Here is a 27,066-nt window from a genome sequence, read left to right as displayed (position 1 = left end):
GGAAGTGGTTGACCACTTGATTTTGAGCTTTGTCGGTATCACGGATTTTGATAAACGTTGACCACTTTTCGACAAATTTTGATCAAATTTAGTGTATAACATTTGAATTTGTTTGAAAGCATTCAAAATTCCAAATGAAAATTAATTTCGAGCCATATCGAAACATTGGAAAACCGCGAAAAACTGACCGGCTTTCGTTGGCTTTGTGAACCTGCGCCGGGCGTGGCGTCGGCTAGTAGCATTGATGCCAAGTTCCGCTAGACCTACCAACGACTCCCAAACATGGCAGTGCGTGGATCCAGCAAAATTGAGGCAATTAAGCTAAGCTCCATAAAACGAATATGCAGCCGCCCATCTATACCCATGATGCTGTGGCCCAATTCCTCCAGAGCTTAGCTAGCTTAATTAATAAAACTAGAATATTAATTAATTAATACTATTTCCTCCATACTCCATCGTAAACACATTAATTGTCTCGACATTCGTAGTAGAACGGGAGTGTTAAATTAACTGTCTCTCTCTCTCTCTGGGTGTGTCTGTCTCTGTCTCGCAGTTGTACTTGAGAACGTGTTTTATATTCAGATAGTGTAAGCTGTGTGCGGACTCACGTGGTTGCCTTATATTCTGTTCGAAGAAGTTTAAGATTCCGAAAGTGGTTGATAAAAATAAAAAAAAAACTGAATTTCAAGTTTTTACCCTCTACTACATTTTCTGAATTCTACGCTATATATACTAATTTCTCATAATTAATCCATGTGAAAATCTAGATTGTACGTGAAGCTGCAGTTGTCAGAAACTTCAATACAAGAAACTCGCTAACGGTGCAAGCAGGGTTCATAATTCTGACGAAATGAATTTCGTGAAATTTCGACACGGCTCGGAATTAAGTTTCGATTGAAATTTCAAAGGTCAAACAGTAGATTCAGTCGAAATTTATCGAAAATCGTGATACCGATAGAGCTCGAAATTTAGTGGTCAATCAGTAATGTAAACCCTGGGTGCGAGTTCGTGCACGGACGGCGCTCGCGGCGGCGGCTCCCCTGTCTTCCCCTCCGGCGCGTGGCCGGCCGGATCAGGCAGGCTAGCACGAGCGGCCGTTAGTCATTAGCGCCAAGTTGGTGGTGATCATCACTGATGATGGCCGGAGAGCCCGACAACGGCGGCGTCACGGGAATGCCTTTGGGATCTTCGGGCGTAGGTCACGGGGGGTCGTGATCCGTTTGCAACTTGGCAATTTGCACGTTGGGAGCATCCATGATTTTGGACGGGCATGCTTTGTTTGTTCGTTTTTTTTTATTTTTTTGAGTTTTGGGTGTGTAGCCGGCGATCGATCGAGCAGCTGCTGCTTGATGCATGCATGTTGGTCTGGCTGTCTGGCTGGCTACGGGTGATCGATCAGATATTCAGATGGGATGGTAGTCTAGCTAAGGGTCTGTTTGGCACAGCTCCAGCTCCAGCTTCACCTTTCCTGGAGCTAAAGTTCACCCAAACAGTTTCAGCTCTATTAAAACTAAGATATCTTACCAAATGAACTAGAGTTCTAGAGCTGGGTTTAATCAATTCCATAACTCTTACTTCAGACCCAACTCCTAAAACTAAATTGAGAAGTTGTAGCTGTACCAAACAGGCCCTAAGCTAAGCTAATTAAGCTGGATCGAGATGATGAAAGTCATTAGCGTGTGATAAATTAAATTTTAATTATTAATATGATATTTTAAAACAGCTTTTATATAGAAAGTTTTCGTATGAAATACAATGTTTATATTAGCAGTTTGAAAAATATTCTAACGAAAACTGAGGTACAATTTGCATCTTGAACGAACAGGGCCACAGTCGCACACACTCACCACAGTCCATAGGCAGTCAGGCTATAGAGGAGAGCCAGACGTCTCATCTGCATTGGCCGTTTCTGCTACACTTTCTCTTTTAGGCCTTGTTCGGTTGGGATCGGGGCCCAATCCTCGTGGATCACCCCGGCGAGGAAACAATCCCGGCCCATCTGAAATTGTGTGTTCGGTTAAGCCCAGTCTGGGTTTTACCCCGGCCTATCCCGGCCTTTCCCCCTCACCCAGGCCCGGGAAAAAAATCAGCTTCTCGTGTGGCGTGGAAAAATTCCTCACGACGGGAGCGGGAGGCGACGCGCAACACGCGCAGCGGCAGCACGACGCGGAGGCGATTCGAGGTGGCGCAATGGCGGGGACGGCGCAACGCGGAGGCAACGGCGATGGTGACGGCACGGCGCTCTCCTCCGGCCGCCATCTTCTCTCCGGTGAGCACATAGCATTTTCCCCTCTCCCCTCCTCTTCCAAAGCTAGGGTTAGGGTTTTCTTCTTTTCTCCCTTTCCCGTCGTCGTCGTGATTCGTCGTCCTCCTCCTCGTATTCTGCTCGATCTAGTGAGTTCTTGATCTGGGTGAGGATTAGTGAGTTCTTGATCAGATGGGGAATGAGCTTTTTTTCTTGGTTGGGTGGGGATGAGTTCTTGATTCGCCACCGCCGCTGCCGCACGTCCTAAACCATATCATTAGTTCTTGATTTGGGCGTGGTGAGTTCTTGATTGCTGCATTTCCCGGTGAGTTCTTACTCGTGGTGAGTAAGATCGGAGCTGCGAAGGCTGTCCATGGCAATGCAGAATGTAATAACTCTCTGGAGGTTAGAAGAGGGCAACTTGGGCTTTAAACTGTATGATTTCTCTGACATAAAAGATGCAACTAATAATTTCTCAAGTGAAAGTTTGCTTGGAAAAGGTGGTTTTGGATCTGTCTACAAAGTAAGTTCAGATTTCAGAGTCACACTCTATTACCAGTAGCTAGCAAGCAAGTGTTTAGTGTTTTCAAGGCTGAATTGTACTTCCACACGTTCTAATTTCTAGAGAGAGAAACTAGAAGAAGGTTGAGGTGGTCATCCTTTTCTACATTCACCATATATTTGTTATACACTTGAGTCTGAAACTTTGTGCATTATAATGTTCACTGGTTTTATTTTATGTATGTACAGTAAGAAATGGATTGTTGCATTAGTTCAGTTCAACATGTTTTCATAAGATTATACTTCATGTCATGTGCAACATGTTTAAGAATGCTGAAAGATGACAAGATATTAATTTTTGTGATGTGAATATAATAATTCCTCTATCAATTTGTTTCTGTCTAAAGTGTTATTATGAATATTAATCATGCATGATGAAGATGATCATTTACAACTAGCTTATATGCTATTTTTAGAAGAAAAAAAATCATTTTTTGTTTGTGTGGCATGGCAAAAGGCAATGCTTGCATAAGTTCCTTGAAGTACTGTAGATTAAAGTTAATGGTATTTGTGTATACCAATGTCACCATATGGATGCATGGGGGAATAGGAGCATGTTGCTTAATTTCTGGATCATTGTTCTAAACATGGTTAAACTTCAAAAAATTGCAAGTAGTTTGTATGGTCTTCCATACAAAACTATATTAGATAATGCTTAATTTTTAGTTGTTATAATCTACCTCTCTTTGGGGTTACCCACAAGTAGTTGTCAATTGCTGGAATTTTAAATTACCATATACATATCCTCAATTAGCTCTATTATGGTCTTACATAATTTTTCGTAATTCTCCTGTGATGACAGTTGGAGAAGATGTTGATGATGGTGTAAATTATAGAACTGGAAGGCTGGAAGGATCTTTTTGGTGCAGGGGCGCTGAAGGATTAATTATGCATCTGCACTGCACTTCTTTCACTATGTCTAAAATATTTATTAAGCATAGACTGTAGAAGCTAGGACTGATCGATATTCTAACTTATATTAGATAATGCTATGTTTCGACTGAAAAGCAAAAGTGACATTTGATGTTCATTGGAGATTACAGTAATTACTCCACTGAGTATATTTTGTTTGTACGATAAGATATTATCAAATTCCGTGGCTATGTTTGATGCTTCCTCCGTTTGATGCTCTGAAGTTGATGCATATAAACTGCCAAGCTGAACATCAACTCAATAGCAGCGTTGAAGCAGGAAAGCACCTATCCTGCTATTGTTGATCTTGACCAAACCGAACACATGGATTTGAGAGGGGGATTAGTGGGTAGGGAGGGATTCATCCCAAACAGGGATTAAGTGACATGAGAGGGATTCACTCAATCCCTCCCTGGATTGATTCTCCTTGGGGATTAAATCCCTAGTAACCGAACAAGGCCTTAGGCATCCAATCTAAACCGCTATGCATGTTTTCTGAATACCGCTGGTCGTACGTTGGTTTGTGAAAAATCGATCGGTTTCAGTTTGTTTTTTGTCGTACTGGTCCAAAGTCATCGGTTTCTGGTCTCGATAGTCGACGAGGAGCAGTTTTCACTTAAAAACGAAAAAGATAATCCCTAGCATTCATATATCAGTTTGTGGCTTTTCCACGCGTGGATATATAGGATTATTATTGTCTATTGTTCACATTATATTGCAACCACTTTCGCATGCACTGAGAATTGAGATCTTTCCATCATTTGTGCATGCCAAAAAAAACAAGTAACCTACTACTCCATTTCAAAATATATTTCAAAATATATGATATCGTTGACTTTTCTCATAACCTTTTGATCTTTCGTCTTATTAAAAAATATAAATACTATTTATTTTTGTTGTGATTTTTTTATTATCAAATAAAATATAATATTAACTTATAATTTTATATATTTATATTAAATTTTTGATAAAACGAATAATCAACCGTCGTGAGAAAAATCGACGACATCATGTATTTTGAAAAGGAGATGTATTGGCATGGATCCATTTCCTTCCTCTTCCCGGGGCGGCATCTCCTGCATGCGACTCGTCTCGCTCATTAGGCAGTCAGACACGCATCGCTGGCTCATCTGGCCTTTTCTTGCGGCTGTCTTTGTGTCTGTCTCTCTTTGTTACACCATCACGTGACAGTACAAAATATCCTGTCAAAAAAATAAAGAAAAAAAGGAAAGCCATTCGCGCTCCTCTAGTGCCGTCTAATTACAGGGGCCCAAGAAATTTTGATCCTGATCTGGGCCACACTGCTACAGGCTGCGCTGGCCCAAAGACAATGAGCTTGTTTGGTTGGTGCCCTGAGCACCATGCCTGAGATATTTACAAGCCTGAGAAGCATGTGAGAAGCAGATGAAATTTGTCTGGCCAGGCAGCCTAACACTTTGCTTGTTTGGTTGCACAGAGCTGCCTGAGAGAACAAAAATATGATTAGGCTTTAGATGGTTAATGCTAACACAGAAATGGGAAGAACCAAATTGTGGCACGGATACAGGACCACATTGGTCCAATTAGAATCCATCTACTAGCACACAGCTATCCAGAAACAAATTGTTTGCATGCCAGGGAAAAAGAACAGCATCAAGGAAGAAAGAAAAGAGAACACATGGGAAAAAAAATCCCCAAATCGACTTTTCCATCAGATTTCTTTCGGTTTCTTACCGACAGCTTCAATCAATGCAATGATTCGTGGTGGGATTAGGCCATTTCCAATCTAATGAATACGATAATGTACATAGCATTAAATAAATTATCACCTAGGATAAAAAATAATGTGGCTAGTGAATAAATGAGAAAAGAGAAAGAAACCAGGTCTTACATGAGACATGATTTCTACACAACATCCAAGACATTATACGAGATAAGTAGCATTAAATTTATGTATGAAAAAGTGGTATTTGCATTGAAAGAGTAGTGTCTAATACTAGTTTCTTGATGATGTGGAGTTTATGGAAACTATGTCTAGTGTTTTGGGTTGGGACTGGTCTTAGCGACGTCTTTGCGCCACAGCGGCTGCTTTACGCAGATAGTGAGATCCAATGAAGCGCAGCAGTAGAGATGACGGGATCCAACAAGGCATCTTGACGGCAGCTCCACGTGGCGATGGAATGTAGCGGCTTCAGAAGCAAGCTGTGGCGCTGGCTTCAAACGAGTAGCGACATGGGTGGTGATGGCTTCGTACACTTCTCAGGCCAGGCGTATTCTTCTCAGGGCAGCAACCAAATAAGCCCATTTATCGCCCCAAATTATACCACAAAGGTATATTTGATCATTACTAGGCCATTAACAACGTGTGTCCTCGGCTTCGTGCCCCTAGCTGCCATCTAAGCTTTAATGTTCCCGTAGAGGCTAGGAGGAGCCTCATAGGGTGTCAACGTACCATGTAGAAGATCTGATTGCCTCAGTTGAGATGAAGAGGTTTAACAGAGATAAACGGAAAAACGTGGATCAAAAGCGTCAATTGAGAGAAAGAGGATCCACCGAGAGAAAGGGAGAAAAAGGAGAGCAAGCGTGGGCCTAGTGAGACCACCGTGTGCATTGAGCAAGCAGTACCTCAAAACCATCCAAATCTACATAGATTCATTCTCCTTTCATTTTAAAATAAATAAACTTAGAACGGAATATGACACATCCTATCTAGAACAAATGAATCTGAATTAGATTTATAGTATTATGATGTGTCACATTCTATATTATATTTGTTTGTTTTGAGACGGAGGGAGTAATTTTCTTTTTTTTTTTTTTGCCATGGCTGCTGCAAGAGGATACAAGCAATGTTCATGCCATTAGTTTCATAGTCACTGCTCAAATTTTCGCCTGAAACACAAGACACTTTTATGTGTGTAATCATCAGCTGATCATTGATCAATTCAAGGGTCAGCTGTGATTTCTTGGAGGATAAATAAATTTTAAATAAAACAAGGATATTGTAGGAAGTAATTGTAAGAATTAAATAAAAAGATTGTGATCTTTCTGCAGTATAAAAGTCTGTTAGCAAACTATATATAAAGCTAAAGTCAAAATCTTTGGACGTCATACACCCAATGTTTTTCTCATATCATCACAAAGAAGTTTAAAATTAGAACTGTGGCTGAAACAGAGAGACGGAAAGCAACATATATGGCTTGAATTTTCCGCAAACACTATTTTGATCGAAACCAATTGCAACTTTACACTCTGATGACATCAATACAATTTGGGGCAATTACCATCTACAAATTAAAAAGCACACGGCACATCACTATACAATACATACTTAATTTGCTAATCATAACATTATACTATACCCAAAATATCAACTATACATGAAAAATAATAATATCAGGGTCTACTCCTTGGGGAATACTAATAATTTGTTGATTGATATCCGGCAAGGAGAGTGCAATTCTCTTGGCATTCTCCATATATGTTGCAAATTTTGTATGATTTGGCTCGGGTTTATTATTATCTGATTTATCTTCAGCCTTGAACTGGAGATCTTCACCTAAAAGCACACCAGTGGCAGCAGATAACTCCTTGGCTGCCTGTTTACTGAACGTCCAGTTACTGCTCCTCCAATCGAACTTGTACAACGAGAGGAATCGATGACCATATGCTGCTAAAAACTCAATGGCATCTAGGATGAATTTGAATTCCTCTTTGGAGATGTAGTAAGCAAAACTCAACCTGGTCCACCCGGGCTTAAGTCCAAGATACCCCTAAAAAAAATCATGACCATGAACAGTATATTATATTAGCACCATGATGCCGTGTTGTTGAGATTTAAACATGATCGTGAGACAATTTGATCGTACCTCAACAAGTGCAGAGCGTATGCGAAGAGAAAGCTCGTTATTGATTTCGAGCAAGATGTTGCCATAAGGGCCTGCACAAGCACAACCTCCCCTTGCTTGGATGCCAAAAAGATCGTTAAGAAGCTTAGTGACAAATCGTCCATGGAGAGGAAGCCTTTTGCGCCTCACGATCGCCAATCTATCATCCCCATGAAAAAATGAATCTACCATAGGAGGGTAGATGAGGAATGAAAATATCGGTAGGCGGTTCGCGCTTGTGTTTCCTAGCACTTTAACATTTGGATTGTCCACTAGCCTTTTCATGGCCATTTCAGTGTATATTTGTTCGTGTAGGTCTATCGTGTCATATCCAATGTACTCATTGACCCAAAATGCAAGGGATGCACGGATCTTTTGTATTATCGCTGGTGTACCGGCATCCTCTCTCTCCTCAATGTCATCATAGTACAATGTATCCTACAAGTCATGCGTCTTGAAATAGTCAATATATTGGACATTGACGCGTGAACTATGACATATTTGACTTGATTTTTTTTATTTCAGTTCTCACCTCCTCATTGAAGCCATTGACATAGTTCACGGTGCCACCCCCGCATGTTGAGGGAGGCTGAGAATTGAGCCGATACAACGATTTGTTCATAAGAAGGATACCTGGCGTACCCGGCCCCCCGATAAATTTGTGGGGGCTCAAGAACACCGCATCATAGCCATCGATTTCGCCGGACTTCATGTCAATTTTCACATGAGGACCACTACACAAAATGTGCTAAGAGTTTAGGTCACATATATGGTACGGTACAAGTTCAGTTGAATTTGAATTTTGAGCAAGTTTGGGTCCACGTTACCTGGCGGCGAAGTCGAAGCAAGCGAAGGCGCCGTGCTGGTGCAGGACGCGCGCGATCTCTCTCGTGTCGACGACGATGCCGGTGACGTTGCTGCACGCCGAGAAGGAGCCGAGCATGGGGCGGTCGGCGTACTGCGGCGAGGCGAGCGCGCGGCGGAGCGCGGCGACGTCGACGAGCCCGTCGCCGACGAGGCCGATCTCGACGACGTCGGCGAGGCTGCGCCGCCACGACAGCAGGTTGGAGTGGTGCTCGTAGGGCCCGACGAACACCACCCACCGCTCGTCCCACCGGAGCCCCGCGGCGAGGCGCGCGCGCAGCGGCGCCGCCGCCGACGGCGCGGCCACGCCCATCACCTCCTGCAGCCGTTTGATCGCCGCCGTCGTCCCGGCGCCGCAGAACAGCAGCGCGTCGCCGGCGCCGCCGCCCATGCACCGCTTCACGTACCGCGCCGCCCTGTGCATCAGCCGCGTCATCTTCCTCCCGACATGGCTGTCCTCCGTGTGCGTGTTCCCGTAGAAGGGGAGGACCTCGTTGAGGAGGTAGTCCTCGATGTAGCGGAGGCTCCGGCCGGACGCCGTGTGGTCGGCGTAGGTGAGGAGGTGGCGGCCGAACGGCGTGTCAAACTCGACGTCCTTGCCGACGAGCTGCGACCGGAGCCACTCCATCTTCTGCTCCGCCGCCGCAGCGCGCTTCTCCGACGTGTCTCTGAGGAGAGTCAACAGGGTGGTGGTGGGGCAAGGTCTGAAATTTAATTTGAACCCTCGGCATAAAACTATTTCGTCCGAAAATTTAGCAAAATTTATTTAAATTCTGTCAAAATTTATTTAACTTATACTCCTTTTATATTATAAGACATTTTGATCTTTTTATTTATAAGTAGAAGTTTGACCGAGCTTATACAAAACATAGCAACATTTCCAGCCAAAAAAATGTATATCACAATATAATTAATGTTAGGTTTAATGAAGCTAGTTTGATATTTTAGATATCTTGATCAAACTTAGATAAATTTAACTTACAAAGAATTAAAGCGACTTATAATATAAAACGAGAAGTAATTTTTTTTGTTAAAAAAAATTATTACTCGAAATTTCCCCAATAGATTTGTACATACCGAAATAGTAAATCTTGGGTGGAGGTTGGCATGGCGCCGCCCTTGCCAGCGACCACCGCTTCATCCACGACCGCCTCCGCCGCCGCCGTTTGTAATGACGGCATCCTACCTGCAAATAGCAAATTGCTGGTGCGCGTAGGACTAAACTTTGAGCTTGAAATTGAGAGCCATGGCATATAAGCTTATATATGGCCTTCTTCAAGTGGCAAGTGGCAGTTGACTAACGTTTTCTGGATAATGAAGTTCACTCAAGGACAGTTCTTAGCAGCCTTTGACGAATTCATATCATTAATTCATATATATGTATCAAGTGTGGGAGTTACTTTCTTATTTGTAGCACTGCTAATTTAAGTCTGTTGATCTTAATTTGTACTCTGGAGTTTATATATTTTATATTATCAAGAAAAAAATCTTGAAGATTAGACATTCGATAATATTGGTTATTACACATTAACATTACTAGGAAGGTAGCCCACGCATATGCGTGGGCATTTTTTTAATGTGTTTGAAATTTTATTACAAATATTTATTTGTGAGTGACATTTTATTGAAATATTTCTGATACTATTTTAATTTGTTTGGGATTGCTTTTAACGTTGGTTGTGATTTTTTTTCTATAATTACACTTATGTCATATAAATTCTAAACTAACATTACGTTCAACTGTGTTGTTTTAAATTTATGAGAAAACAGTATATATATCACAACATTAGAGTTGGTTCCTATGTCTCTTTTATGAATATTCAACATATCTTATTTTTGGAGTTATGAATTTTAGGACATATCAATTGAATGATAATTTCCAGTCAATTTCATAAACAATCACTTTGTCAATATTCTTGACTCAACGATCGGTGAATATAGATTTGAGTGCAAGAAAGAATTGATACAAGCCCTATATAGGTCAAGCTTATATATGGCCTTCTTCAAGTGGCAAGTGGCAGTTGACTAACATTTTTTGGATAATGAGTTTACTCAAGGACAGTCCTTAGCAGCCTTTGACGAATTCATATCATTAATTCATATATATGTATCAAGTGTGGGAGTTACTTTCTTATTTGTAGCACTACAAATTTAAGTCTCTGTTGATCTTAATTTGTACTCTGGAGTTTATTTTATATTATTAAGAAAAAAATCTTGAAGATCAGACATTGAATATTGGTTATTACACATTAACATAAGAACATATATATATAAGAGCTAATATTTTGTAAAAATACGTTAAAGTATAAATCTGTTGACATGCATAATTTTGTACACAATTAGCTGTACTCGTGATTTGACTACTAGTTGGTCAAAAACACAACGTTTGACTTTCCGATAATAAAATTTACTAATTGAGTGGGGTAAATACTTACTCCCTCCGTTTCTAAATATTTGACACCATTGACTTTTTAGCATATGTTTGACCGTTCGTCTTATTCAAAAACTTTTATAAAATATGTAAAACTATATATATACATATAAATATATTTAACCATGAATCAAATGATATGAAAAATTAATTTTTAAAATTTGTTAAATAAGACGAACGGTCAAACATATTTTAAAAAGTCAACAGCGTCAAATATTTAGAAACGGAGATAGTTTTTTTTGCGATTAAAGTGAGTACGTACTTGGGTGACAACTGTATGCATTAGAAGATATTTATTCGTACATTAACACTGCTTGGTCGTGAACTAGCTGAAATTGATTGTAGTTTAGCTCAATTTTTAGTATTTTACTGCTTCAATTGCGTGCATTCCGTGTGCATGCGTGTGTTGTTTAGACGCTTGATTTGGCCAGATCAAAATGACGATAGGCTGCTCGTGACTCGATATGACCAAATCATAGTTTTTTCTTTTACCGTGCTTAGCAAATCATATACTCTTATATCTCCTGAATAATAAATAAACTACAGAGAATTCCCTTCTGCACCCTTGGTGAATTCCAGTTATAATGTATGATCTTCTGATTAATATACATAGGAATAAGTTCACCAGACGTCTCTAAACTTTACGTTGAATCTGTACGAGGTCCCCAATCCCCAATACCAAAAATCTCTACCCCTCAATTATTACAAACCATGCCAAAAAAAAAGGTCTCAAAAAAGCAGTATGGTCAAAATTTAACCCCGGTTTCGCTCCTCAGGTATGGCGCGCTGGGGGGAGAAAGTCGACGAAGCGCTCCTTCTCGACGTGGCAGCAGAACACGCACCTATCCATCACTACAAGAAATATGACGTTCTGTGACGAATTCCTCGTGACATCGGAACTATTCGTCATTAGGACATTCCATTTTATGACGATTAGTATGAGATGGGGTGGCTTAGTGACGAAAAAAAGGTGTTCGTCGTTAATACCAACTAGAAATCGTCATAAAGTATTTCAATGGGACATTGTGACGAATATTAATTTGTCATAAGGGGCAAAAAAAAAACAAACGTCACAGATTTATATAATGCATTTCTAGACAAACATATTAAAGGTTGAAGCTATTTAATCAAGTGAATTAATAAGTAAACTAAAATTTTCCTTTAAAAATCATGGCCGGGAATATTTTTTTAATATTCTACATAGTCTAATTTATTTTCTGAAATTTTCTGTGAATTTTCGAAGCTCATTAACTAATTTTAATACCATAAAATTCATTTAACCTATTGAAATAAATGGAAAACAAATTAAAATCCCTCTCTCTGTCTTAGGCCTTTTTCGGCCCAAGTCTTACTCTCTCCCTCCCTTAGCCCGCAGCCCCTCTCTCTCCCTCCTTGGGCCAGCTTCCCCTTTCCCTCCCTTTTGCTCATCCCTCACCAATAAGTCTATTTTACATCCCTCCTCTCAATTCAAATATTTTTTCGGTTAGTAAATGATTTCAAATGAAAAAGTTGTCAACAACAAAGTTGTATAACTTATCAAGATATACAACTTTTGTTTTGGTCATTTTGCTATATATGACATTTTTTCAATAATTTGAAATTGAATTTCAAATTCTGACAACTTCAAACAATATTTTTAAATAATAAATGATTTCAACTGAAAAGGTCGTCAATAACAAAGTTGTATAACTCATCAATATCTACAACTTTTGTTTTGATCATTTTGCTATATGACTTTGTTTCAATAATTTGAATTTGAATTTCAAATTGTGACAACTTCAAACAATATTTTCAAATACTAAATGATTTCAACTAAAAAAGTCATCAACAACGAGTTGTATAACTCATCGATATCTATAACTTTTATTTTGGTCATTTATTCATCCGATAAAGTGGTAGTAACATTGTTCACAAAATTTACACATCTCTTATATGGTTTTATAAACTATAAGAGATATATGTAAATTTTGTGAACAATGTTACTACCACTTTATCGGATGAATAAATGACCAAAATAAAAGTTATAGATATTGATGATTTATACAACTTTGTTGTTGATGACTTTTTCATTTGAAGTCGTTCACTCATAAAAAATTCTATTTGAAGTTCTCAAACTTTGAATTTCAAATTTCAAATTGTTTAAATATAGTCAGATGGAGAAATGAACAAAATAAAACATTTGCATCTCGATGAGTTGTACAACTTTGATTTTGGTGACTTTTTCATTTAAAATCATTTATTAACCCCAATTTTTGTTTGAAGTTGTCAAAATTTGAAAATTCAAAATTTGAATTATTCAAATGAACTTACTTGTATAAAGGAACAATACAATAGTTGTAGATCTCGATGTGTTCTATAATTTTGTTGTTTATGATTTTTGCATTTGAAACACCGGTAGTTTGTTTTTGACATCGTTGAGTCCAAACCTTTTTAACCTGAAATGACATTTTTATCCATATAATTTTGTGGGAGTACTTAAGATACACCATGGATATGTTAGTAAATTCGCGTCGGATTGCTTCTTATCAGAGCCTGTTCTCCAAACCCTAGCCAGACTGCCACCGCCGCTGCCACTCCATCCACTCTGCCACCGCCGCTGCCGCCACCATCCACTCCCCACCGACACCGTTCGTGCGACGCCGCCACCGTCCACTCCGCCGCCGCCATCGTCCCCTTCCGCCACCACCATCCACTCCTCCAATAGCTCATCTGCCGCCGCCGCGTCGTTCAGCACCGGCGGCGGCGGCCTACCCTCCCCGTTCCCCGACCTTGGCGCCCCCCTCTCCGCCACGAACACCTCCTCCCCGTCGCTCCAAGGGTGGAAGCCCTGGGAGCGGCGGCTGCGGTGGGGCGAAGTCGGCGCCGCCGCGGTGGCCGGCGACCGTCGGGGAGTTGACGCGTGTGCAGATGCGGATTTCGGAGCCCGCCGACACCTCAAGACACCGACGACCTCAAGCCGCCGTCCACCTCAAGATGCCGCCACCTCAAGCCGCCGTCCCCGAGCCCGACACATGCTCAAGGACGAGGTAGGTCGGCAGCCCTCCCTCCTTCTCTCTCGATCGGGATTTGTACTGATTTGGTTGGTTCTGATGCGTGTTGGATTTGTGGTGGCGATGCAGCGGCTCGCGCAGCACCAGCCGACGCAGTACCCGACGTCGTAGAGCTGAGCGTCGCCAAGAACAAGTTCAAGGCCTTCGACCTCGGCGGCCACCAGATCGCCCGCCTCTGTTCTAATTCTACCACTCTTTCTTTTTTTCCCCCTCTCCTGCTGCAGCTTTTGTGCTACTTGTTGATGGATTTATGATTTTATTCCTTGAGGGACGGATGGGGTGATTTGGGTCAGAAGCAGCTCTTGTTTGATTGGAACAAACTAGGGTTTAGGCATGGGGGACGGATGGGGTGATTTGGGTCGGAAGCAGCTCTTGTTTGATTGGAACAAACTAGGGTTTAGGCATGGGGAGTATTGGGGATTAGACATGCACCTGGGTTAATGAAGAATCGGGCATCTTACTCGAATCATGGAAAGAAATAATCAGTGCTTTCATTCATTATTGATTGGTCGATTCAGATCTTGCAAAATGAACCATCCGATTGGGCAATCGGATATGTTGCTGGTGTTAGTCCTCAGTTTCAGCCATGAGCTCTAGTCTCCAGTATTCAGATCAGTTACAATAAGAGTGGTCACTTTTAGCAAAATTGGTTGGTTCTCTTGTGAACCTTATTTCATACAAGCTAGACAAAAAAGTTGCACAGAGAACTTTTCTCTGGTAAACTTGACCTGTTTGTTTCATCTTAGTCGTATATTACCTTCTGTGTTTAAGCTGGCCTTTTGGCTTTTGCAGTTTATGAAAAAAATGCAAAATTGAGGGTAGTGTCATACTCCAATCCATAAAAAACCAAAAAAGGTACTAAAAAAAACTAGCTTTTTTGCTTATTAGTGGTAGTGTATCTAAAAGCAGTGTAGATACAAAGCTTTAGCTTTAGCTCCAAATAATATATTCCTAAAATCTTAGTACTGACTACATGGTCCATGATTTATGATTTTGTTTCTAACCATGGAAATAGGGAAAAAAATAGATTAGACTTACACAGTGTGCTGTTTCAAACATGAAAAACTGGATGCATATATCACCTTTTTTTTTTGCTTACATGGTACAAAAATTGTTTATCTCACGAAATATTACAAATGCATTTCACAGATTACTTAAGGAAGAACAATTATTCTTAATGATAGTGTCCCTTTAGTCACAATTATGAGATTTAGGCTCTGGTAACACAGAGTAAATTGCCTAACATATGTGTTGCTTCACTCTGTTTTTTTTTACCAAACACTTTCTTTTTAACTGAGGATAATGGATGGATTAGGGTGAGAAGGATGACAAGATAATAGCAGTTTGTGCTGATGATCCTGAATACTGCCACTACAATGACATCGGTGAGTTGTCTCCTCACTGCCTCCAAGAGTTCTAATGCTTCTTTGAAGACTTTATCCTCACCCGCATTCATACTCTTGACTAGCCCGCTGCAGTTTATTTTCATATGTTTTCCCAGCAAGATCTAATTAGATACTTAGACGAGATTTTGACTTTTCATATGGTAACTTTGTTACTTCTCCTTGCGCATTCAATCGCATGAAGGTCAGTTTTTTCGTATTGCTGTTTATTTGTATTTGTTCTCTGCTAGTACTGGAGTACTTGTTATGAATGTTGTGTGGAATTAATTAAGCATGTTAATTAAGTAAATTGTTAATTTAACATGAGGTCATTTCTTGGTTATCGATCGTCTTGTACTTTAGTTCTTGAATTGTTTGCTGGGCTGGCACTTTGGAAACGCATAGCAAGCTTTCAGTTACTTAGAGATAGAACGCTTTCAGTTACTAGTAGTACACTAGTTGTTTGTTTGATTTGACCAAGAAATCTGAAGAGATATGGATTGTGTTCTTTGAAATTCAGTGCCTTTCTTCACTGTACTTATCGTGTGCGGTCATCCATGCTTGGACGAATTTCTTCTCTCTTTCTTAAGATCAAAGAACTACAGTATACTATTTCTGAGTTTACTTACAGTGCCCTAGGATTTGAACTCTATGATGAGTGTCTTCTTTATTCCTGTTTTAGTAAGAAGTTAAAATGATTGGATGAGTGGTGTTCAAACGAAGTCAAAGTTTGATTGCAGTATAGCTCTGATCTGCAACAGGTTCTAGTTCCCATTAAGGTACTGAATACTGAATATATGTTCTACCTAAAGACCATTAAACTGATATCCATTTAATTTTGTTGCTTTAGGTATTTCTCATCTTATGTCTGGTAGATTTAGTTAGCCGTAGCTTGAAATTCTAAGGAAATATAGCCATACCTTCCAGTCTATAATTTTTCTAGCCAGCAATGTCAGACCAATCCACATTAAAATTCATCTTAATGTACTGCTATAGTGCTACTATGGAATTTATGAGGAATGATGTGCTTCATGTTGAAGATACTGCTTGAATTTTTTTATTCATCTATTATACTGCTTGAACAGTAGAAGAAACTAGGATGATATGGCTTATACTGATGTTTTATCTTGTGCATATGCAGTGCTGCTAAGCTCACTTTGAAGATCTTGGTCGCGCGACATCCGGTGAAATTTTGGTTGCTGTGATTGTATTTGGAATGTGGCTGGATTTGGCTGTTAACTGTGTTGTAAAATTTGTGTTGTATTGGATGTTTGTCGGGTCGTGTTAGATGCTAATTGGGTTGTAACCTTTGTGCTATATGGGTGGTTGCTGTGTTCGATTGGTGGGCCTATATGGGCTTAGCCCACTTGTTATTTGATACTAATTTAAATGACTAATATGATAGACTGAAAATGGTGTGGTATAATGTTTGGGCTTATATGGGCTTTTGCATTGGACTTGGCCCATTTATTATTTGATATTAAAGCAAATTGATATAATATAATTGGGCTGAAAGTATGCTACATCATAGATGGGCCAGGCTAAAATCTAGTCGGGCTTGCCATTGGGCTAAGCCCATAAAAATAGTGCTCAATACATGGATTTTAATGGGCCATCAGATATTTTATGACATTTTTAGCTAGATAATGACGAATATAAGCGTCACAAAGTTATGACGACTGAAGGATCGTCACTAGATTAATGACGAAAAAAATCAGTCGTCACTAGATTAATGACGAAAAAAATAAGGTTTCGTCATAGAACGCCATTAGAGACGCATGATAGGTGACGAATGAATTTTCGTCACGCGAGCGTCACAGAATACGAAACGTGACGAAAAGTTCAATGTTTGTGACGTAAATGAAGCGTCATCTATCATAAGATCTCTTGTAGTGCATGTACAACGTCGTCCTCACCGCCCGCACCAGCAAGATGAACTCCCTCATGTAGGTGCCGGTTCTTTTTAAAAACCAGCACCTATTACTTGTGTCAGAAAAATATGCCGGTTTTTATTGAAAATCCGACACCTTTTAGTATCCATACCATTGGAATAGTTGGCGCGAGGCCACCTAAAAACCGACATCTTTGTGGTTAAAGTAATAGGTGGCGGTTTTTTTAAAAAACGACACCTATGATATATTATAGGTGCCGGTTTTGTAAAACCGAGCCGAACCACACAAGGAGCCCTGCATGTTCTTATCCATCCATCTAGAGTCAACAGACTCTCTCTCTCTCTCCTCTCTGCCTCCTCCCTGGTGGCTGAGGGAGGTGGCCGCTGCAGCAGCGGGAGGTGGTGGCAACAGCAGCGGGAGGAGAGGTGGCAGCGGCGGCGGCGGGAGGTGGTGGCGGCAGAGACGAGAGGCGTCGGCGGGTGAGGGGGGGGCGCCCTCCCCTCCGCCAGATCCGGCAGGACAGGAGGCAGCGGCAGTGATGGCGGCGGCATAGGCGGGAGGTGGCGGCAGCGGGCGAATGGGGGAGGAGAGGCGGTAGCGGCGGCCGACACCCTCCCCTCCTCCAGATTCGGCAGGAGGGGAGGCAGAGGCAGCGGCAGCGGGACTCATCATCCTCCTCAGCCACCACTACATCATCAGCAACCGATGATGGCGTAGACGTGTAGTCCCATTGGCGCCGGTAGCTATCGGTTGGGCGTCGCAAGCTCCTGACCGGCCCCTTCTCCTGTGCCATCGGTACTATCTTATTTCGTCATTCTTTTTCCTTGTCTACAACTTCTTGAATTTATATGCAAAATTTTGGAGAGACCTGGTAGTTTTTTGGTACGTGTTGAACTGAACCGGCCAGACTATTTCCGTTGATAATTTTGGAGAGACTTGATAGTTTTTTTGGAGGGCTCATCTTGTTCATGTTCTTGTTCTGAATTGATGTGTTCTTGATTGTTCGAGGTGAATGGGAGTTGCTCGGTTCGATTCGAGCCGATGCATCGAGCTGACTTTTTTTTATATTCCTCGAACCTTAAAGGTGATTGTTCTAAGACCAAACACTAACAAAATTTAGGTAACTTTTTTATGCTATTGGCATATTTTAATAGCAAACCAAACACTAACAAACCATTGTTCAAATGCCAAATAATTTGGTGGGGCAATGTCCCTTAGAGTTATGTAAAAACGATGTATTGTACAATGTACATACATTGCTCTTATGCAGTGGCAATTGCCCCTTTTATAGCACTTGCGCCTATACAGTCAGACACGCATCCACTCGCTCACCGGCATGCATTGGCCTTTTCTTGCGGCTGTGTCTGTGTGTCTCTATTTATTACTCCATCACGCGACAGTACAAAATATCCTGTTAAAAAAAAGGAAACGTTCGCGCTCCTCTAGTGCCAGCAAATTACAAGGGCCCAAAATTTTTTGATCCTGATCTGGGCCACACTGCTACAGGCTGCGTCGGCCCAAAGATTAGATATCGCTCTATTTGTAAAGGGGCAATTACAAATTTACCACTATTTTGAATCGTTATTGCAAGACTGCCACTAGAAAATTGCAAAAATACCACTAGAACTGTCATTCGAGTGGCATTCTTGCAATATTGAAAAAACCAGTGGCAAATTTGCAAATGTCCCATTTGTAAAATATCGCTCAAATTAGGCAGGCTGCTGAGGTATATCGCTCAATTTGATCCTGATCCACGAATCCGGATGCAATGCATGCATCCCCAACTTATAAAACCATATAAACGAGATCCCTCAGCAGTATTGTCTTCTGTTTTGGTTGACGTGGCACCTACATGGCTCCTTTGACTAGTTCTTAGTTCCACGTAGCACTGACGTAGCGCTTACGCGACAATTTGATCCGGAAAAATAATAAAAACTGTGGGGTCCACAATTTAGTTTCACAAAAAATAAAAATAAAATTTGGTAGGGCCCATGTGTTGGCTTCAAACAATCGATTGGATGTCATTCTCACTACTCTACCCTTCTCTCTATCCTCTCTCTCCACTCTTCTCTATATCATCTTTCTCTCTCTCTCTAGTCGGTGGAGCAGGCCGGCGGCAAGAAGGGCGCCAAGGCCGCCTGCCCGACGACGATGACTACAAGCCCCCCGTGTCACCGCCCCACCCGGAGACGACGAGGATGGAGAGCAAATAGCGATGAGGCTGCATAGCGCTAGCGCCGCTCTCCTCCTCGTCGGCCACGGGACCGGGAGCAACCGCGGGGGCCCTCACTAACGGTGGTCGTGGGCAGGGAGATGTCGGTGGTGGCCTCCCCTGCAGCCGACTCGGCTTCTTCGCCGTCAAATTCTTCCGGGGCGGCAACGGCAACGAATGACTTGGCGTCGGGGGGCGCCCGCCGGGGCCTCCTCCCCCTTGGCTCTTTCCCTTATTTTATCTCTTCCGCCTCTCTTCCACCGAACCTAGCTGATCCGGCCTCCGGTGATTAATGCAGCGGTGGCGGTGGGGTTGTACCGGTCGGCGGGGATGACGAGGGACACCTTGGCGGCGTCGGGTCCGCCTCTACGCGCGGTTGCGGAGGAGGCAAGGATGGAGATGAGGAGTGTGCCAGTCGCTGAGGGCAGCGCGAGGATGGAGATGAGCCGCGCACCGCTCCTCTACCTTCACCCGCCGGCCGCCGCACGTCGCTCCACTCCCGCCGGTGTGGTTGAAGGAGAGAGGGTGAGGTTGAAAGAGTGGGACTCACTGATATGTGAGTCCCATTATTTATATTTTTTTACTGACATGTGGGTCCTGCATATTTTGTTTTAATTTTTTTATTTTCAATTTTGCTGTTTTTTTTTCAAACTCCACGTAAGCACCACATCAATGCCACGTGGGATGAAGACTTAGTCAAAGGAGCCACATAGGTGCCACATCAGCCAAAACCAGGGACAATACTGCCGAGGGACGTCGTTTGCACTGGTTTTGTAAGTTGGGGGACGGGGTGTATCTGTTTTTTGTTTAAGGATGAAAATCAGACTGAGCAGGGATATAAAGTGAAAAGATAGGAATAAGTCCACTTTGACTTCCTCAAGTATAGCTCCAATCTGATTCATATTTCTCAATCGTAATAACAGATATCTTCGCCCTCCAACTAATAAAATCAGTGCAGTTTGACTCTCTCGGCGGTATTGGTGGTGTTTTCGCTAACATGGCACGTTGACTTGATCCATCTCGTTGAGTCAGCATGTGGTGTCCACATGTCATTCTTTTCCCTTATTCCTCCTCCCCCCTCTCTCTCTCCTTCCTCTTCCCCGTTCGGACTTGGACCCTTCCTTCCTAACTGGCTTCACCACAATGGTGCGGCGGTGGCGAGATGACGATAGAGAGCGACGACGGTGACGGCGAGACGATGACATGGAATGGCAGGGTTATGCTCTCTCTCTCTATATCTATCTCCATCCCAGCCCCTTCTGCACAGGCTATCCTTGCAGTCGCGCCACTCACTTCCTCTCCCTTACTCCTCCCGTCTCTCCCCCTTCTATACCGGTTATCCTGCGGCGACGAGGATGTACTAGGGTGACAACAAGCGGATTCCCGCCGCCGATGCCATTTGCTCCTACCCCGACAAGCGGGGCGTTGTGGTCACGTCGCACTGGTGACTGGTTCCTCCTTGGCGTGATAGTGAGTGCCTCGGCGTCGTCATTATCCTTAGCATATAAAGGATGAAAAAAATTGTTGGATGGCATATAAGAAAACTCGCAAACTCATTAAATAAAGAAGTTGAAGTTGTGATCTTTCGATGGGATAAAAGTCTATTATTCTATCCGTCTCAAAATATAATAACTTCTAATAGCGTTCAAAATTTATCCCAAAATATAACTACTTCTTTATCAACATTTTCTTCCTAGCCAGTCACAACCTCCACCATTCAATTTCCCCCACATAACTATATTTCTCAACCAACCACAATATTCCCCCATTGGGGTAGTATGTTAGTAGTAACTTATGATACATACTGCCTCTTAATTAATAAGTAAATGAATAATATGATAAGATTAAAATTGAAAGTAACGGTCACCCCCATTATAAAACTTAGGGGTTGTTTGGTTCATTCCGTCACTTTGCTAAACTTTACCACACTTTTCTAAGACATTTGTTTGTTTCACTTTCAAAGTTGTGGCATATGCCAGTTTTTCAATTCAAAGGCCCACATGTCATACACTCATGTTTAACCAAATCTTGCCTAAGGTGTGGCAATCAATTTATAAGCCATACATTTGGCTAGGTTTGGTAAGGAGGTTTGGGGTCTATTCAGATTAATGCCAAAATGAACATTATCAAAATTTAGTAATACCAAATTTTTGGCAAATTAGCAATATTGCCAACGGCTTAATAATGTTGTCAAAATTTCATACACATTACCAATATTTGGTAACAAACTAAATGTAACCACATAGGTTTCAATTTCATCAAATAATGGTATTATTGAAAATATCATCAATCTGAATATGCCCTTGGTAATGTTTGGAAGTGAACCAAACAACTCCTTAGAGTAGGTACAATAGCAGACTATAAGCGAGCTATAAACACATATCAAGAAGATAAAAAAAGGAGAGAGAAGAGCAGCAGGCTACAGATTTGTAGCCAGCTGCAACACGGACTCTAAGACACAGTGTGTGTATGGCAGGTGCGACCATGCAAGTATATGTTCATAGGTAACTATTGTATGAATTGGCTATTAAGTTGTTTATAGGTGATTTGGAGCTATTAAACTTCCTCTTACTCCTCTCCTAGCCCAGTTGATCGGGGGATACTGGCGCGCGCGTACGCGCCAGCTGGGCCCCGTCCCCATGTGCCTTTTTTTTTTCTTTTTTCGCACTTTTTTTTTATCTTGGCTCCTTCGATGTGTTTTCCTTTTTTTTTTTTTTCTGTTTCTTCCCAATTTTTTTTTTCAATTTTTTGCATACCTCTTTACAAATGTAGAATTGAACGTTTTTAATTTTGACTAGAATGTTTTCAAATTTGAGTTGAAAGTTTTCAAATTTTGAGTTGAAGGTTTTCATATTTGATTTTAAAGTTTTCAAATATGGGTTGAAAGTTTTAAATTTGAGTTGAAAGTTTTTCAAATTTGAGATGAAAAGTTGAAAGTTTTCAAAATTTGACTTCAAAAAATTCAAATTTCGAGTTGAAAGTTTTCAAATTTGACTTGAAAGTTTTCAAATTTGGATTGAAAGTTTTCAATTTGAGTTGAAAGTTTTTCAAATTTTAGATGAAAAGTCGAAAATTTTCAAATTTTGACTTGAAAAAATTCAAATTTCAAGTTGAAAGTTTTCAAAGTTTGACTTCAAAGTTTAAATTTTGATTGAAAGTTTTTAAATTTGAATCAAAAGTTTTTAAATTCTGAGTTGAAAGTTTAAAATTTTAGGTATAACTTTTAATTTTTTTAATAGAGAGTTTTAATTTTTATTATTATATATATATATTCAAAATAGGAAACAATGTTTGTGAAAAAAAAGAAGGTTATCTTGCTGTGACTTTTAGAAACAAAATTTATTGTTTTTTCTCCACATGCGCATGTGTGGCATTTCGCGTGAAAAAGAAAGGAAAAAAGCGTTGCGCAAAAAAGAAGAAGGGCAGCGATGGGCTAAGCGCTGGGCTGTGAGCTACGTGCGTGGGCATTCAGAAACACTCGCAACTTGAGTTTGTGGCGCGTACACGCTAATTAGCAATCCTGCAGTTGATCTTCCTTAGAGCAGGTACAATATCAGGCTATAAGCCAGCTATAAACATATTTTAAAGAAATAAGAGAGGAGAGAGGAGAGCAGCGGCTACAGATTTGTAGCCAGTTGCAACACAGACTCCGAGACGCAATATGTGTATGACAGGTGGGATCAAATATTAAAAGTATAGTAGTACATGTTTTGTATGAATTAGCTATTAAATTGACTATAGATGATTTGTAGCTAGTACAGTAGTTGGCTATACTATTAAACTTGCTCTTACCCTGCATCGAAATTGGAAAGCAGAAGTCGGCGCCGCCCACCAACTGGCTGCTGCCTAGGGATGAAAACGGATCGGAAACGGACGGAAACTAGCTTTATCATATTCGTTTTCATATTTTTTTTCGGAATCGGAATCGGAATCGAAAACTCGGATACGGAAATGAAATCGAATATTATCGAATACAGATACGGAGCGAATACGAGACGAAACAAATACGGTAGCGAATATTTACTGGTATATAAAAAACCCCTCAAATTGAGTTTTTTGATCAAGGAAGAGATATCGCTTATTATTTTGGTTCAACATCTCCAACATTTATATCGTCAATTTTGTAGACGGTCCCACAACCGTATGTGAAAATTGATTTTCATGGCTGTTCGTCTTAGAGATCCATATGCAAATATAATTATCATTTTCTATTCCCAAGACCTTTTACTAGATGTATAACTTACTTACCATTGTATAAATTGGAGATGTTATTTATTTTACTTCACATCTTCGAAACTTGTAATGTTTGTTTTATACTTTAAATGCTTTCAAATACAAATGTTATAAACTACAAAGTGGTAGATCCCGTTGAGCTCTACAACTTTAATATGGAACACATCTCCATCAGATGTCGTTTGAATCGTAGATTTGAGATTTTGTAAAAATTAATATGGTATATTATAATGAATATTTAGACTCTTAAATGACCTCAAATAATAAAATAGTCAATAAGAAAGTTGTAGATCTCATCGAGCTCTACAATGTTGATATAAAGTTTGTCTTCATCTAATTTCGTATAAAAAAGTTATGTATATATATGTGTTTTTGTCTAAAATATGCTCAATGTCTGCGGATATCCGAAAAAAAATCCGGATAGTTTCCGACCGTTTTCCGATTCCGACGGATAGTACCTTACTGTATTCGTTTTCGTTTCCGAGAAAAAAAATCTGAATTTGTTTCCGAATCCGAGAATTTCCGGATAGTTCCGACCGAAACTATCTAAATCCGAAAAATGGTCCGGACGAACGAAAACTATCCGAACCAGTTTCGCCCCTACTGCTGCCTGCTGGGTCTCCTCGATCTATCCGCCACGAGCACACGACAGTGCGGACCCGCGGCGGCCATGACGGCGTCGCGCCAGCCACGCCACACGGACGCCTCCTGTCCAACTGCGTGACACACCCCACCAGCTGCCGGTGCTCCACGAAGCTTACGGTGGAGGGAATCTTGCACCTAGGGGGCCTGGCTGAGATATTGGAACAGGCAACCAAACAGCCCGAAGTTGCATAGGCGGGTGCGGGCCAACACATATGCAGCCAACCAAACACACCTTTAGCTGTACTGACGGACGGAGGCGGTGCACGGCGCAGTGCCATTTGCACGTCCGTGGCCAATCTGAAGGGCGCATGGTGGACCAAGACGAAGGAGAGCGGTGCCGGCGAACAAACTGGCCGGTGATATTCGTGCTTGCTAGCTCGTCCCTTCGTCGAGACTCCTTTCAAGTTTCAAGCTAGTACTCCAGTACTGAACTTCGGCATCCGCATCTGAAGCAGGCAAAGCAGCTCAGGACAAGAGCATGAGCATGGGAGCACGGCACGGGTCAGCCATCCCTCGCGCGGTCACGGCAGCCAAGCATGAGAGCAAGATCAATAGAAATGTTCCTGGTTGGCTGCACTAGCCTATACGACACCTCCACATCATACACAACCATCTGTAAAATTATTTTATTATACGGATACACATTTGAAATATTAAACGTAGACTAATAACAAAACAAATTATAAATTCCACTTGTAAACTGTGAGACGAATTTATTAAGTCAAATTAATCCATCATTAACGAATGTCTATTGTAACATCACATTATCAAAACATGGCGTTATTAGGTTTAAAAAGATTCGTCAGTATTTAGCCGACTTACAGCCTCCTATTGTGCTCGCTCTAATAGTATAGACAACTGTTGGCTTCAAATTATCTATAGTCAATTTAATACCTACTACATGTCTAGATTCATTAACATCTATATGAATGTGGGTAATATTAGAAAGTCTTATAACCTGAAACGGAGGTAGTAGTTATCTATGAACATATACTACACTATAACTATATAATATAACTATATGGTCCCACCTATCATATACACATTATATCCTGTAGTTTGTGCTACAGCTGCTCTTCTATCTTCTATTTTATCTTCTCAATATGTGTTTATAGTCTGCTAATGTACATGTTCTTCTCTTGCACCGTTTTTCTTTGCCAGCACATCATATCGTTCAAGCATACGAGTAAGGATGAAAGTGGTTCGGATACTTTCCGTCCGTCCGGATCAATTTTCAGATTCGGAAAAATTCGGTCGGAAATATCCGGAATTTCTCGGATTCGGAAACGAATTCGGATTTTTTTTCTCGGATACGAAAACGAATACAGTAAGAGTGATATCCGACGGAATTGGAAAACGGTCGGAAACTATCCGGCATTTTTCATCGGATATCCGGAGATATTTTTCAGCAAAAAAAAAAACAAAAAAAAACCAGAAACCCTAGCCGGCTAGCCGGCCGCGCCAGCTGCCCGCTGCCGCCGCCCTTCGCCGCCCGCCGCTGCGGCTCCCGCCCGCCGCCCGCCGCCACCATGCAGCGTGCCGCTCGAGCCCGCCCGCCGCGCGCTCATGCCTGCCGCCGCCGCCCGTTGCCGCCCTCCGCAGCTCCCGCCCGCCGACGCCGCCGCCGCGCGGCGCGCCGCTCGAGCCCGCCCGCCGCCGCTGGCCGCGGGAGCCCGCCGCGCGAGCATGCCCGCCGCCGCCCGCCGCGCGAGCTCGTCGCCACCTGCCGCGCGGCGCGCCGCCCTCGGCCGGTCGCCGCCTGCCCCGCCCCGCGCCGCTCTCGGCCGGCCGCCGCCCGCCCCGACCTACGCCCTCTGTGGATGAGAGGAAGTGAGAGAGAGAGAGAGTAGAAAGTGTGTGTGAGAGAGAGAGGAGATGAAGAGTCAAGAGGACAAGGTTGGGGTGAAAAAAATGATGGATATTTTTTAATGTAAAAATCAATTTTTATTTTACATGTGGCTCTTTAAAATGAATTTAAAGGCACTAAATCAACTCATATGAAAAAAGTTGTTAAAAACAAAGTAGTATAACTTATTATGATGTATCATTTTTATTTTGGTCATTTCTCCATCTGAGTTTGATTAAACTATATAAAATTTAAATTTAAAAATATAAAAAATTCAAATAATTTTCCGGGTAGTAAATGATTTTAAATGAAAAAATTGTCAACAACAAAGTTGTATAACGCATCAACATCTACAACTTTTGTTTTGGTCATTTTTCTATATGACTTTGTTTGAACCGTTTGAATTTGAATTTCAAAATATGACAACTTCAAACAATATTTTGAAATACTAAATGATTTCAACTGAAAAAGTCATCAACAACAAAGTTGTATAACTCATCAAGATCTATAACTTTTATTTTGGTCATTTCTTCATCCGACAAAGTGATAGTAACATTGTTCATAAAATTTACATCTCATTTGGTTCTTTGTAAACAATACTACTATCACTTTATCGGGCGAAGAAATGAACAAAATAAAAGTTGTATGTCTTGATGAGCTCTACAACTTTTATGTTCATGACTTTTTCAGCTGAAATTAATTATAGCTTCAAAATATTATTTTAAGTTTTGAAGCTTATTTCGAGGGGTCTTAATTATTCGTTACCGTATTCGTTTCGATTCGTATTCGCTCCGTATCTGTATTCAATAATATTCGATTTTGTTTTTTATCCGGGTTTCCGATTCTGATTTCGATTCCGAGAAAAAATATGAAAACGAATATGATAGAGCTAGTTTTCGACTGTATTCGATCCGTTTTCATACCTACATA

At 41.3% G+C, this 27,066-nt stretch overlaps 1 protein-coding gene and 1 long non-coding RNA gene across 3 annotated transcripts; one reads left to right on the top strand and one right to left on the bottom strand.

Annotated features, from left to right (window-relative positions):
* Positions 1 to 6,988: 6,988 nt before the first annotated feature.
* LOC107277762 (uncharacterized) lies at positions 6,989 to 9,672 on the bottom strand. The gene is made up of 5 exons (XM_015763984.3): positions 9,523 to 9,672; positions 8,409 to 9,149; positions 8,114 to 8,315; positions 7,564 to 8,019; positions 6,989 to 7,467 (listed from the first exon to the last, which is right to left on the bottom strand). Exons 1-5 carry the CDS (start codon positions 9,624 to 9,626, stop codon positions 7,069 to 7,071), a joined length of 1,902 nt encoding a protein of 633 aa, XP_015619470.2. The 5' UTR covers positions 9,627 to 9,672; the 3' UTR covers positions 6,989 to 7,068.
* Positions 9,673 to 13,428: 3,756 nt separating this feature from the next.
* LOC9272061 (uncharacterized) lies at positions 13,429 to 16,734 on the top strand. Of its 2 annotated transcripts, XR_010738448.1 has the most exons (5): positions 13,429 to 13,902; positions 13,996 to 14,781; positions 15,242 to 15,311; positions 15,991 to 16,087; positions 16,450 to 16,734. It is a non-coding gene; the product is annotated as an uncharacterized lncRNA (long non-coding RNA). The 2 variants fall into 2 exon arrangements; XR_010738447.1 differs by lacking the exon at positions 15,991 to 16,087.
* The last annotated feature ends 10,332 nt before the right edge of the window (positions 16,735 to 27,066 follow it).

Source organism: Oryza sativa, chromosome 12 (genome assembly GCF_034140825.1).
Source record: "Oryza sativa Japonica Group chromosome 12, ASM3414082v1".
Classification (NCBI taxonomy): Eukaryota; Viridiplantae; Streptophyta; class Magnoliopsida; order Poales; family Poaceae; genus Oryza; species Oryza sativa.
Note: the sequence above shows the minus strand (reverse complement) of the source record. Positions and strands in the feature narration are given on the sequence as shown.